Raw genomic sequence first — 12838 nt, forward strand, 5'->3', positions numbered from 1 at the left:
ACAGCAAGACGTAGGGAGGAACAAAAAAAAGAGCCTTTCTTCATACTTTTCACAAGCTGACCACCTGAAGAGGGCAGGTATGTTGTGCAGTTGCATTCGCGATTACATATTATGTGGGGCTTCTGTCGTTTTTTTTTCGGCTGGTTGTTGTGAATGACGATTGTTGGTTCACACATGTGTGTGCTCCGTTCTTCAGCCGATTGATTCAGGTGTATGGCCACACAAACGTATGTATGGTACACTTTAATTGATCGGTAGACAAAATGGACACACGCTCACTCTGAGTACAAAAACAAAGTAAAATCTAGCGAGAAACGAAGTGGCCAAGTTTGTGGCTCTCCTTCATTTAGACACCTCCTCCACCTGTCTGCATGCAACAACACCACCCCCCACGTGTTAGCATGCATTGCCGCATTAGCCACCTGTCAATTTGTGTACTTTTGGGCACTTTTGGCGTTGTCTCGAAACTGACCGAAAGTTTTGCGCACGAACGATTGTTACACCGCCTTGAAATGGCGGTAGAGAAACCGAAAATTGAAAATTGCCGCACTAATGGGGTGGACCGGCCAAAAGATGCGTGTGTGTTTTGCAAAAGCTTCCAACAACCAATCGATCATCCTTCGACAGTTTGTGCGACCCAAGTGCTCCCACTGTGTTCTGTGGGTGGTTTTTTGCCGTGGGTTACGCTTGGTTACGCTTGGGTCTGGAACTAGAAATGAACGGGCTGGGTGTTGTATTAGAAAATGCACTCCTTACCCCAGGTGTAAGAATGTTAGGTTAGCTTAGGGCCCTTCGCTCTGGTGGTGTCTTCCGAACATTATTGTTCCAAGTGTCTCCACTACCAAACCGACCGCATCGTCATCGATGCAAGCTGGGTGCAGCCCGCATCTACCTATGTGGTGCATTTACTGAAACTGAAAGCATTTAAAACGTTTGCCCAACCTCTGCAAATCGTTGTGACCGTGTGAGAACCGATATCGTTGAGGCTAGAGCGGAACCGAGGTTAGAACTGTGGTGGTGGAGGAAGTCGTTGGTTGGAATGCTATTGAAAGCTGCACGGACTGCATTTTTGCACTTGCCTTCTTAAAATGATATCACACAACAAACCATCATTAGGTTGGGTAGATTGTCTAATTACGTTATACGAATTGTCCAAATGCATAAGATGATAAAAAATGTTTGAATAAACTCCTGACGCTTTGACGTTATAAACTGCAAGGACGATTCAATTTTAAATTAGACACCTTATCTTCTTTGCAGAAGAGAGATATCTTTAATTGATTTGCAAACTACAACTTTTAACCACTTCCTGACTATTTTCCAGTTAAAATGGAACATCTGCAGGTAGATATGGAATGTGTCTACTTTGCTCGAGCTTTCGCAAGCTGGAATTGATTCTTTGTTGAGCTTTCGTTACGGTGATCAACTGTCAGTTGAGAGAGCTTTTTACATAATAAATTCCATTTCCAACAATTTCCACTTCAACTTGAAAATACAGTGGAGCACCGATTATCCGTGCTCTTCGGGACTCGGCCCCTGCCGGATAAGCGAATATCACGGATAATAGGCACAACGCTTTTTGCACTTTGTGCACTTTGCAAATCTGTTCTATTTGGTCAAACTTGAGCCAATTGTAAAATTTCCTAATGAGGTTTTTATTGCTTGCCATCACCGGTTTGCAGTTAATATGTCAGTTCGCTTTTGGAACTGTCATTTCAGAGTTGCACGGATAATGGGACAACCAGATAAAAGGTACCCGGATAATCGGCGCTCCACTATAATCCAGAAAAATGGTTCCAATATTCTCACTTCAACTCGAAAATCGCTTATAGACTTTAAGGCCTTTTCAAGTCTACCACAGGAGCACTTGTGCCTTGTTAGGATGAAATACATGAAATGGTTTAACTAACTTCTACAGCAAAGGTTGCAATTTAGTTAAAGTATCTGATGAGAAAGTAAATAAATAATGCTACCATGCGTTGCGTTGCAAAGAAATTATCCACCCCCCAATACTGTAGAAAACTGTTTTTGCTCGTTCCGATACTCATGGTTCACAAACTATAGAGGGCAGCAATTACACGCTACCAAATTACGACCCATCGATGTACCCGTAGCCCGTTTCATTGCACACCAGTAGACCAGCAGGAAGGAAGTCCGCACCTGACATAGGCCATAAATCAACAACGGTAATAAATGTAGCTACCGAACTTGTCGCTTGCCTGAATCGCCAATAAAACACGCACGAACACTCCAAAAAGGAAGCCAACAACATGGGCATGGGCATGGGAGAAGTGATACTCTCCTCCAACGCCGTTCCAATTCATCGATTCCATCTTTGCTAATCAAGTTTAGTGATACCCACCCCCCGACGCCATTTTCCGACGGTCTCCAAAAATTGAGGTTATTTTTTTGCTGACCTCCAGGGAGGTCATTTGAAAAGTTTTGAGGTGTGCGAAAATAAATAAACATAACATTATCTCTAGTCAACGGAAAAACCTTGGAGCGAAAAAAGAACCGAACAACACCCATAAAGCATTCCCCAAACGTGCGGAAGATGAAGTTGCAGAGGATCGCGCTGGATCTTTGCCATTCTTCCTGTTGGGGACTTTAAATACTAATTTTCTGATGGAACAGTTGGGGTGTGATCGTTTGAAGTGGGTTTGATTTTCTGCCTAATTAAATCATTAATTTGTATCTCCTCAATCGTGTGATCACAGAGCGCGAATTGAATTCTTCTTATCATGGAAGGTTTGAAAGTTCTGGCCCCAAAATGTATACACATAAATTCTAGATAAAGCCAGCTGAGGACAAACTTGGAATTGGTTTACGCGAACAGAATGTTGGGGCGGACATGGCAACGCCTCACCCTGAAGGCCATCACGCATTCGATGTGCTTCGAAATGGACGAATTAAAACTAATTAATGAAGAAAAACACAGCAGCAAAACTGAGACAAAGCCTTGGTGTGGTTACCGATTTGAGAGTTAAAGTTTTTGTACGGCTATTTGGTTCTTTTCGCTTGGTTTTCCTGCAACAAATACCTTCCACCACGGTTCATTGGCTCGCGCATTTGGTGCTAATGTCGCTGATGATGGTGTGTCGATTTAGCTGCCAACGGCGTTTGTGGCGGTGTTTGTGCAACGGCATCGGATATCGCTAGTTGCCGTGAGGGGCCTGCGACGCGGTGTGAAGCCTTTTTTCCGAGCGGATGTACCAACCCGCATGGTCGACGGAGAGATTGAGTCTGCACGCGGTGCTAACGCCTTCCGGCAGTAGTTGATGCGTCACGATGCGTCGTCTGTGATGAAGTCGCGTTGTTTCTCGCACATCTTCGCACCGGGTGCAGTGTTTGATCTAAAATTTTGATTTTCGATTATCGTTTTGGCTTACACGGGGACGGGGGCTCCAAATCAGACAACAAATCAATGAAGTCGTCGAAATTAAAACACTTCAACAAATAATAAAGACTCTCGTCAGTAAGCTGTACGTCTTACGCTGAAGGGTTTATTAAGGGTTTATTAGGCATCAAATTAAAAGTCACTGAAATAAATCAAACAAACACATTATCTCAGTTTCGTTTTCGATTGATACCGATGTTGGTGCGGGTTTTTTTGGCCACAACCGCGATTACGCAAGACGGAGATGTAAGGCAAAACACATATGAAATTCATCGATCTCTGTCCCTACCTGCTGGCTATTTATAGTGAGGTTTTCGGAACAATAATCTCATTAATTGGAAACCTTACCACACAGGGAGGGTAGCTCATCTGCTGCAAAATGTCATCAAAAAACCATCAACAAAAGACCCGCCATAATTTTGGAAGGTTCGGTCTCTGATTGACCCTTAAAATTGACACAAATAATCGAACGAAGTTCGGGCCCGCAGTTATTGGGGATGGTCTGCTTGGGGAATTTTGTGTGTTTTTTGCTCGACAAGAAACTCGAAAGTAAGGACGTTGAAATGTTTTAGTGGCGTCCTTGGCGTAACTGCGGTCCGGGACAAATACCCAGTCGCCTCCCGGCGGGTGATTATGTACGCGGATAAGCTGACGCATCAGGCTGAAAATCCCTTCGAGCTACCATTTGTTCCACATGCCGCCAGAGGGTCGTCCAAGTGGAGTGTTCCGTCCACGGGATTGTGGTGGGTCACGGGTCGGCCAGGAAAGTCGTACAGGCTCACGCAATCCGTACCGATTGGACCAGTTTGACCAGGGGTTTTTAGATGGGAAAGAGAGAGAGAGAGAGAGAGAGAGAGAGAGAGAGACCTGAAGGGTAGAGGGGGAAAGTGACTTTATGGGAATTTTACAGCCTCTTAGGGTAGTGTGTGTGTGTGTGTGTGTTAGGCAACATGACAGGTTGCAACATAGCGAGCAAGTAGCGGCGTTTTGTTTCTATTTCTTTTGCTGGAGCTTCACGTTTGGAAGCATTTTTTGCTCCCGGGCATTTATCTCCGGTAGCCGAAGTTATCGTACCGGGTGTGATAAAATCTTCACCGTGACAGCTGTGCACAGTTAGCGACAGCGGGAGGGTTGAAATGAAGTTCTAGAATTGGCACAGAACGAAGAATTGAACTTTGTTTTTGTCTATTTTTGGAATGTTTGGACGGTGATTGAAGTTGTCATTTAGTCGCGATCGTTCTAATTTGACAGGTGTCAGCTGTCATCAGTAGCTAAGTACTTCCATGAAATACTCTTTGGAAGTACTCTTTAAGGCAAAGGGCATGAAATGTGACAAGTAAATTGCTATTCTGTTAATCTTTTAAAACTTTAAAAGAATTGTTTAGTAACTCAAACGAATGATCGTAGACATCGAAGTGTACAAGAAATATATCCCATGTTATAAACATGTACACAATTCGAATATATTCTAACATGCCTTTAATCTTTCTCTTAATGGATGTGACATTGGATTCTCGGATCTATTCAATGGACAAATCGTTCTTGGTAAAATCGCGCATTCGGTGTCACCTATCCCGCCACATGTAGCATAGATGTGTCGTTTGAAAGTGTCCGCTGATGTGATTGTTACCGATCGTTGTACGTGATATGCCGCCCATCGTCTGACATCGGACTTACGATACGAAGCTCTATCACAAATGGTACCTGGGAAATCTTTGCAAGAGGTGGTTGGTTGGTTGACCGCTGTGATAGTTTCTTGTCACAGCATAGTGTGTTTTTTTACGATTATGTTCTCCATTTCGTATGCCAGCTCACGTTGAGATGAGAAGAAGTGTGGTTTTTTGCTTACTTCTTAGCTGCAAAAAAAACCCCACCGATGTTTGTCGATTTTCTCATTCGCTTGGTGATTCTCGTACGTCGATATCGATTTCGAGACGATATAAAATGATAGCCCCGGGGACGAAGGCGATGACAGCGTGCAGCATTGAAGGTACAGGGTAAGGGCCGAAAGGCCGAGAGGCGAACCAGTGCGTTGCTTGGGATGTTGGAGAAGGTCATGTCTTACAAGGCGCTTAATTGTTACTCTCGTTTCACCGTGGTCCAGGGCCGTGGTCGAAACTGTGGCGGAGACGAGAGTGACGATGATGTTGTAAGGTCATGAGAATCACTTGCAGCGGAATGGAAGGAACTTCCTCCTGAGGTTGGGTTGGGTCTCACAGGGCAACCAGCTTAGATTGGTGCAGGGAAAGAACGCACCACATGACGACAAAACGATCGTTTATAAATATGCATGATGCTGTTCAGTTGCATCAACCAGTGTTGCCTCCTGGGAGTACACCAGTTGAGTTGAGAGATATTATCAATTTATTTTTGCTACATTTTATGTCTAATGGGTTTAGCTGAAACAAATGAAACAAATTGGCATAACTTTATTTCAAAATTCCGTACGAATGACATCAACTGTAAGTCATTTTGAAAATTCCTGATTAATTGTAACCGAATTGTGAATCATCTCTTGTAATGTTGGGGAATTTTTTGCAACACTTCACAATCTTAAATTTGAGTTTTTCCCCATTCTTCTCCAGATCGAGTTCCGCCCACTCGTGTATGTTTATTCTTAATGGTATTTCCTGTTTTTTTGTTGCTGTCCACCAGCAAAAGGTTCGTTTAATCTACGGTAAAGGCCCGCATGGAGAAAAAAGACATGATGTCCAAACGTTCGTACAACCGGAGGTTCAATCTCTGCCCTGGTCAGACATTTGAGCTCGGCTGAAATCACAATCCTGTCAGGCGAGATGGTTACGAAAGTGGTTTAGATTTGTGGACTGCTACCGCTACACCGCTTTGTTACGATAGCAAGTCTCATATTTTTTTTACTGCCATTTCGAAAGTAGTTTGTCTCGGGTTCAACAAACTTGATGCCTACCGGACACCACCTGCACGACATTGGATAGCATGTTGATGAATTGGTACGCACCTGAACCGATGGTAAAGTGCTGTGCCAAGAATCTTGTCTTGATTTGCTTAGCAATTGAGGTTGGGAAAATGTTCGAAGTATGGCGTTGAGGTTCTAAAGCAGGAAGTTCGTTCGTTTTTCATTGCAATTATGTAATAAATTTGAAGTTTTATTAGAGATAATAATTATTTTATGAGCTTCTAGTGAATATCATTAGAATGACTAACTATTCTAGAATGTAATTACTGTCTGCTGATGAAACTGTATGACAAATGACATTTAGCAGCACCCATCAAACAGCACGAGCTACTGAAAACAGAGGATCTTTCTCAGCAATTTTGAAGTCAAAGTCCAACAAGTACTGACAGGAAGCTCGCGATCGTTAATCACGTCGAGAGAAATGATGTTACTATTCCACGATGACGATAGGTTTCGTATTGTTTGATTTTTAATTTGTAAACTAACGGTTCCTGCACCAATAACGGACATGCTACTACGACGTACGACACGTAGCCGACGGAAGAATGCTGTCAATTAATTAATATTCCAATGTGTCCTCCCCCTCCCGACCAAAGGCCACTGTCGGAAAGGATTGACAAGCAGTGTGTAATTAGCATTAGCCGCAGTAGTTTACCGCGATCGCTGGTGAACGAAATCGCAGAAACATTTACTTGCCATTCGAAAGAGTTTCGAGTGACAAAGCAATATTTTGCATTCTCGCTACTCACCGTATATACAACATCTTGAACGTCCTGCCAGATCCAGCTCATGTGTTTCTTCGCTTGCTGTGTTTACTTTCAGTCATCGAGGATAGCGGATGCGGATCGGATATTTAGGCTTTTTCATTGTCAACTCACCCCAGTCCAGCAAACCGGATCGATCAGCAAGCAGATTGGAGGAAGAACAAAAATAATTCGAATCAAAAACAGGATCAACAACAGGAGAACAGAACAGCGAAATACCGTCGATGGTGTGAATAAAGGTCTGTGCGTAAAGGCCAAATACAGGTGCAACGTTGGTAATGTTGGTAACGACGAAAAAAAAGCAAGAGGTGACCGAAGCAGAAATTATGAGCTTGACTTGACGACAGTGTGTTGAACTGCTGCGTCGCGATCGGCATCGCATTCAGTGCAAAAACGAGGTTCGTCGCTTGTGCTGAGGAATTGAAGTCTTTCGTGTTGTATGTAACGTACTTTGTTGTTTTGCTTTGTTTTTTTGGTTTTAAAAAGTTCAAATCAATAATTTTAAGTGTTTTCTTAAGTGTTATAAAGGTGTTTTGTAGTGTTGTTCTTCTAAGTGTTTTAGTATGAAATTATTTTTTTTTACAGTTTCTTAGTTTATTGTGTCAAAGCTATGCGGTTTTTTGAAAGTGTGTAAAAAAAGTGCTTTTGGTCTTAGTGTAATCCTAGCAGGATAAGAAAGGCATAACCGATGCGTAGTGTTTGAAAAAGAAAGAAAAAGAAAAAAGTAAAGAAAAAAAATCCAAAGTGCGTAGAGTATACACCTTGAGATCTTTTTGTTTGTCGCACAAAAAATCTCAAAGTTTTTATTTCCCTTTTTGTTTGGAAGTAGTTCAGTAGTGATAGTGTTCCACAGTTTGATACGTGTTAGTCTTTATAGTGTGTGAGCACCAACAACAGAGTAGTTGATCCGAGAGCGCGTCGCATCGTTCTGTTGCGTTAAGCGAAAACCAAAAAAAGTAACACTCCTCGCGATCAAGATGGTGATGTCGCTGTACCGGACTATTAAGGGCCATACGGGCACGTACAAGCGGAGGAAGAACCGCGAACTGGAAAGAAGGTAAGTGAAGTTGTCATTCGTTGAGTTCTGTTACTTGCTTCAAAATGGAATCAACATGAAATGTTGATTCAGTTGGGCTGTTTGTTCGCCTGTCGGGAGATGAATTACAGTCATGAAAGTGAAAGTTAGATACTCCCCTTTTGCCGAGGTGTTGTGAACCTGGGGTCTCAAGGTATGACGTTTCCGGTCACCATTCATCCGATTAATGCGTTACCACCATGTGGATGTCTGGTAAGTGGTATTTTGATGTTGAATGCAAAACTGATGTGTACTTCATACGGAGTGAAGCTTAAATTAAGCAGAAGAGTTTGAGTTTGAAAAATTATCAATTGAACGTTAAACAGCAGAAGAATGGTTGAAGGAACGGTTGTTATTGAAAAAGGTGAACCATCATCACGAACCGAGTCGTGCCGGGGAGGGGAGTTTAGTGCACAGAAGGTGTTAGAGGGCGTGACTCTGCCGGTGTGGTTGGATAATCATGCGAAGGGAAAGCCACGCACCAAAGCGGTATGTGAATTTTTTGGGCCCTCGACCTGACCGCAATGTGTGTCCGGACGCGTGCGTGTAGCTCACCGGCCGAATTATGATCGTTAGTGATGAGCACCGAAGTTCCCAAGCGAACGTGTTTCCGGTGCCTCGGTTCCGAAATCCATCCACGTTTTATGCACGCGCGACGTACGGTTTGGTTTCGGTTTCGAAGGGGTTTATTTTTGTTGGCTGTGGTTGTTGAGGTCTTAGAAATGGGCGCATCCGTGCGCGAAGTATGGCGCACACTGGGAGTGTTCAGCGCTGACAATTAAAGTCCACTAGGAATGGCTGTACTAAGTAGTAAAGCTTGGTAGCAGAGCTAAATAGTTACAACGTACATTTATGAATGTTTCAAACACTTTGCTTTTCCCTTTTGCGCTTTTATGTCTGTTTTGGGTCGCTGTGGACGTTAGTTCACGATCCGGCAACTCGGTGTTAGGATGGAAGAAGACAAAACATTTGTTCGTTATGATTTTTTGATGAAATCAAATTATTTAATTTTTGTTATCCACCACGTTAAAACGTCTCTCCGGTGAGAGAAAAAATGGTGAATAATAAAATATCAACATGTCGTTTTTGAGATAACGATCACGATCACGAATGGTTGTGAAACACAAATGCAATACTCTTGACCGTGTTTGACTTGCAATGTACATGTCGTAAAGCAAGGTGTTGAAAATTCCGATCGTATCCTGGTAAAGGTGACGAAAGCGATTAAGGAAAATTATTGCAAAAAATTTCTTTGGCATGTCATGAAAAATGGATTACGTGTTGGTGATGATTTAAAGTCAATTTAAACATTTCTTTTGCGATTTTTTTTTCTCAGGTCATAATTTAAAATAGTTCACCTTTAACTATAAATTAACATGAAACTTAAAGCCATCATGTCAGAAATGAAAATATCTAGACCACCCATGCTTATCTCACTTTAAAGTAGAATCGAAGAATGTTTTCCCACTTGAAAATGGCGAAGTTCCACCAAATAAAAAAAGAGAGGCGAAATACTTCCGAGGAAAAACAAAGTCATACAGAAACAACTCCCATTCCGGTGTTGGGTTGCCTAATGCGTTAGAAGATCGACCCCATAAATAGATCGTGTGTGGTTTTTCTTATTTATGTACGCATATGTGTGGTCTAAGAATCATGAGCGCTGGCAGTACTTGAATCTGTTGCGATCTGTCAGATCGAGAGGGATCTACGAGCGTAACGAATGATGCCTCATTTCTAGCTTTGGGTGTAGGTTTCATGACAGAAGATTCCATCCTGTCTGGGGAGGGCGAGATTCTACTCACTCCCGTATCAGATTGTTACCTGTTAGAGGGTGTTTTTCTTTCCATTCTCTTGTTTATTTTTTTATTTTATTCTCTGTAATGTGTTGGTTGAAAATTTCATTCACAATTTATTAACAGCCTCCTGAGGAGTTTCTGACATTACATTACATGTGACATTCCTCCTGTCTATTAGAACATGTAGCAGTTATTGAGTCGATGTTCTTGCCAACACAGTGTGAATGGAACAAATTCCAGCGAATACTTACATCGCTTTGTTCTGCCTTGCAGCCCCGAGAGTAGCGTACAAATTCTTACAAAACTCCGCCACCTGAGCTTCAGCTCAATGACAACGATCTCTGGCGACAATGTTTAGATCGCGAAGAATCAACATGCCTGCTACAACATGCTTTCTTAAGGCAATTCCTATTGAAATGTGTAGATCTAGATCTTTATGGTATATCGATGAGGTAACGGAACGCGCCCGATCGTAGTTCCCTGTGTGTGTGTAGTGGGAATGTGCTGCTCACGACTTCGCATGTGGTCAACAAACTCATTTCTTTCTCGGTGCATACCCGGGGTGCACCTCGGGAAGTAAGATGTGGGCCATCTACCCCCCTCGACAATGTCAAGAGAATGTCAAGGGAAATATTCCAAATTTTATCGCTTCTCAAATCGAACGACATCCACGTCTTTCTACGAAGCTGATGTCCTGTTGCTTGCAAACAGGAAGGAATTTACTCGAGTAGACAAATTTACGATACGGTTCACACATAAATGAGCGTGTCATTCGCCCTTTCCCTGTCGGGCATGTCGCGAACGGGACGTGGTAAAGTTCTTCTAAATTGCGCATGTCGTGATTTGGGGAAGGATTATATGATGCAGTCATGCAGCGTGTGCTCAATATGATCGTGTTGTTCAAATATTACTGTGTAGCTGCTTTGTTTTGTGAGAATGGATAAAGAATGTTTTTTTTTTTCGTTTCTTCTCCCAGCTCAAGTGACTTCATAAATAGCCCTCCTGGAAGGTTGATGCTACTGACATGTTTATTTGTTCAAACATACGCTGCCGTAAATATGTTTTTTTTTCTTCATTGTGATCTATCCCAACACCTACTCAAACACGTTCATTGCGTTGCTAGCGTTACTCATCAAGGCCACGACGAAAGATTTCAACGCGTCGGAAGCGACGAACGTACAAGCAGTGTACGGTACAGACTCTTTCGGGTGTACGAAACACCTACTGCAACACCATTAGGATTGGAATCTTTGTAATAAGACAGGTGCGACTGTGTGTGTGTGTGTGTGTGTGTGCTGCAACACACTCGTTGCAATGCGTGCGGAGGCGGCACTTGACTCAGCAAAGATGCAAATGTCATAATCATCAATCGCTTGCCACCGGTCGGTGGTGGTGTCGAATGATTGCTCAACAAAAAACAGGCATCAATACTGTCGAGCACAAAATGTCTCTATCGGCCGATGAGTGCATTGTCCTCGTTCCTTTCCCACCGCAGACGATGATTACACTTCCTTCTCGTAATGAGTGGTCAATTTAACGCTCGATTGGGGCAAAATGTTCCGTTTTCGCTTCAATTGATGACTCCCCATTTCATGAGTAGGAGATTTCTGTATGATCGTCGAAACTTCGTCACGTTTTCATGCGGATCAAAACCGTCCAGCGAACGTGTGCGTTACTCCCGAACATTTATTTGGTCGCTAATGGAGCGCTAATAGTTTCAAATAATTTGCCCCCCACCGGGGCGCAGCTTATCATGCGGGTGGTTGTCTTTCTTTAAGACGTTTGCCAATAGTACAGATCACACAAACCGTAGCGGAAGCATTTGCTTCACGATCCATAACCAGCACTTTGTAGGGAGTTTCTGAAGTTTCTCCTTCACGCTGGCTGCAGTGTTTTCTCTCCGAAAGGCAAGAAGCTGCAGATAAGACATAGTTGGAACTGGAGCTGAAAGAGTGTTCGTATTTAGAAAACGATTTAAATATCTCAATACTTGCTTCCGTTGCATACGTGCAGGCGAGAACTGAGTGAGAGTTTCGCTCCTTCTATCAAAGCGTAGAAAAAAATCAGCCAACGGAAACGATGCCAATCTAGCGATTGTTTTTTTCTTTCTTTCCCATTTCTCACACCACGGTTTTTTTTGTTTGTTTTGTGCACCATGCTTTATCGTGAAGGAATTCTTTCTCGACGCGAACAAGCCTGAAAGTGTTTGGAGGGGAAATTTCCATCGAGCGTGGTCTGTGTGCTTAGTTTGCGGAACGTTTTCGGAAGCCGGCGCAGCTTGGCCAAAGCCAAAAGAGAGTATCTATTAACGACGATCCAATTTCGAACCGGAACAGCTATTATCGACAGGCGGCGTTGCTCGAGCGAAATTGCTATTGACGGCGTGGTGATCTTTCCATCGATCGTTCGTGGGTTATGGCATACAGGGAAAGAATCTAACGTTCAGTTAGGGCGTTTTGTATGCATTTTTCCCGGCTCCGTGAGCCTTGGTATTAACGATGCCGATGGTATCAATTCGTTGCATTTTACCATTCCATCAATTTATGGTTGTCTTAACGATGGTTCATCTACAAACGGTAGATAACAGACTTTCAACTGCGGCGCCGTAATTGAAACAAAGTAAATTGTTTAAACGGAATTTAGGTTCCAATGTTGGCGGTTTGCTTTTAGAGAAGAAAAATTGTGTGTGAGAGCAAACAAAAAAAAATAGAAAAATGAAACATCTAACAAAACAAAAAAAGGAAAAGTTCGTCGCCACCTTCATTACGCTGAGTTAAGTTTTTTTTTGTCAGTTAAGCTATAGAAAAGATAGTTTAAAGAGGATAGTACAAAGAGGAAAAACAACACGAAAAGAAATTAATATTTATAAGA

General features: G+C 42.7%; 1 protein-coding gene across 7 annotated transcripts in view; it reads left to right on the plus strand.

Annotated features, from left to right (window-relative positions):
- LOC125768126 (uncharacterized) overlaps positions 1-12838 on the plus strand; it is a 146526-nt gene that overhangs the window by 14386 nt on the left and 119302 nt on the right. For 5 of the 7 annotated variants that reach the window (XM_049435375.1, XM_049435378.1, XM_049435376.1 and 2 more), the window contains one exon: positions 7682-8153. In XM_049435375.1, coding sequence (XP_049291332.1) covers positions 8074-8153 — 80 coding nt within the window. In that variant the 5' untranslated portion in view covers positions 7682-8073. Of the gene's footprint in view, positions 1-7154; positions 7336-7565; positions 8154-12838 lie in introns of those variants that run through there. The other 2 variants (XM_049435374.1, XM_049435377.1) reach the window with 2 other exon arrangements.

The sequence above is a fragment of the Anopheles funestus genome, chromosome 3RL (assembly GCF_943734845.2).
Source record: "Anopheles funestus chromosome 3RL, idAnoFuneDA-416_04, whole genome shotgun sequence".
NCBI lineage: Eukaryota > Metazoa > Arthropoda > Insecta > Diptera > Culicidae > Anopheles > Anopheles funestus.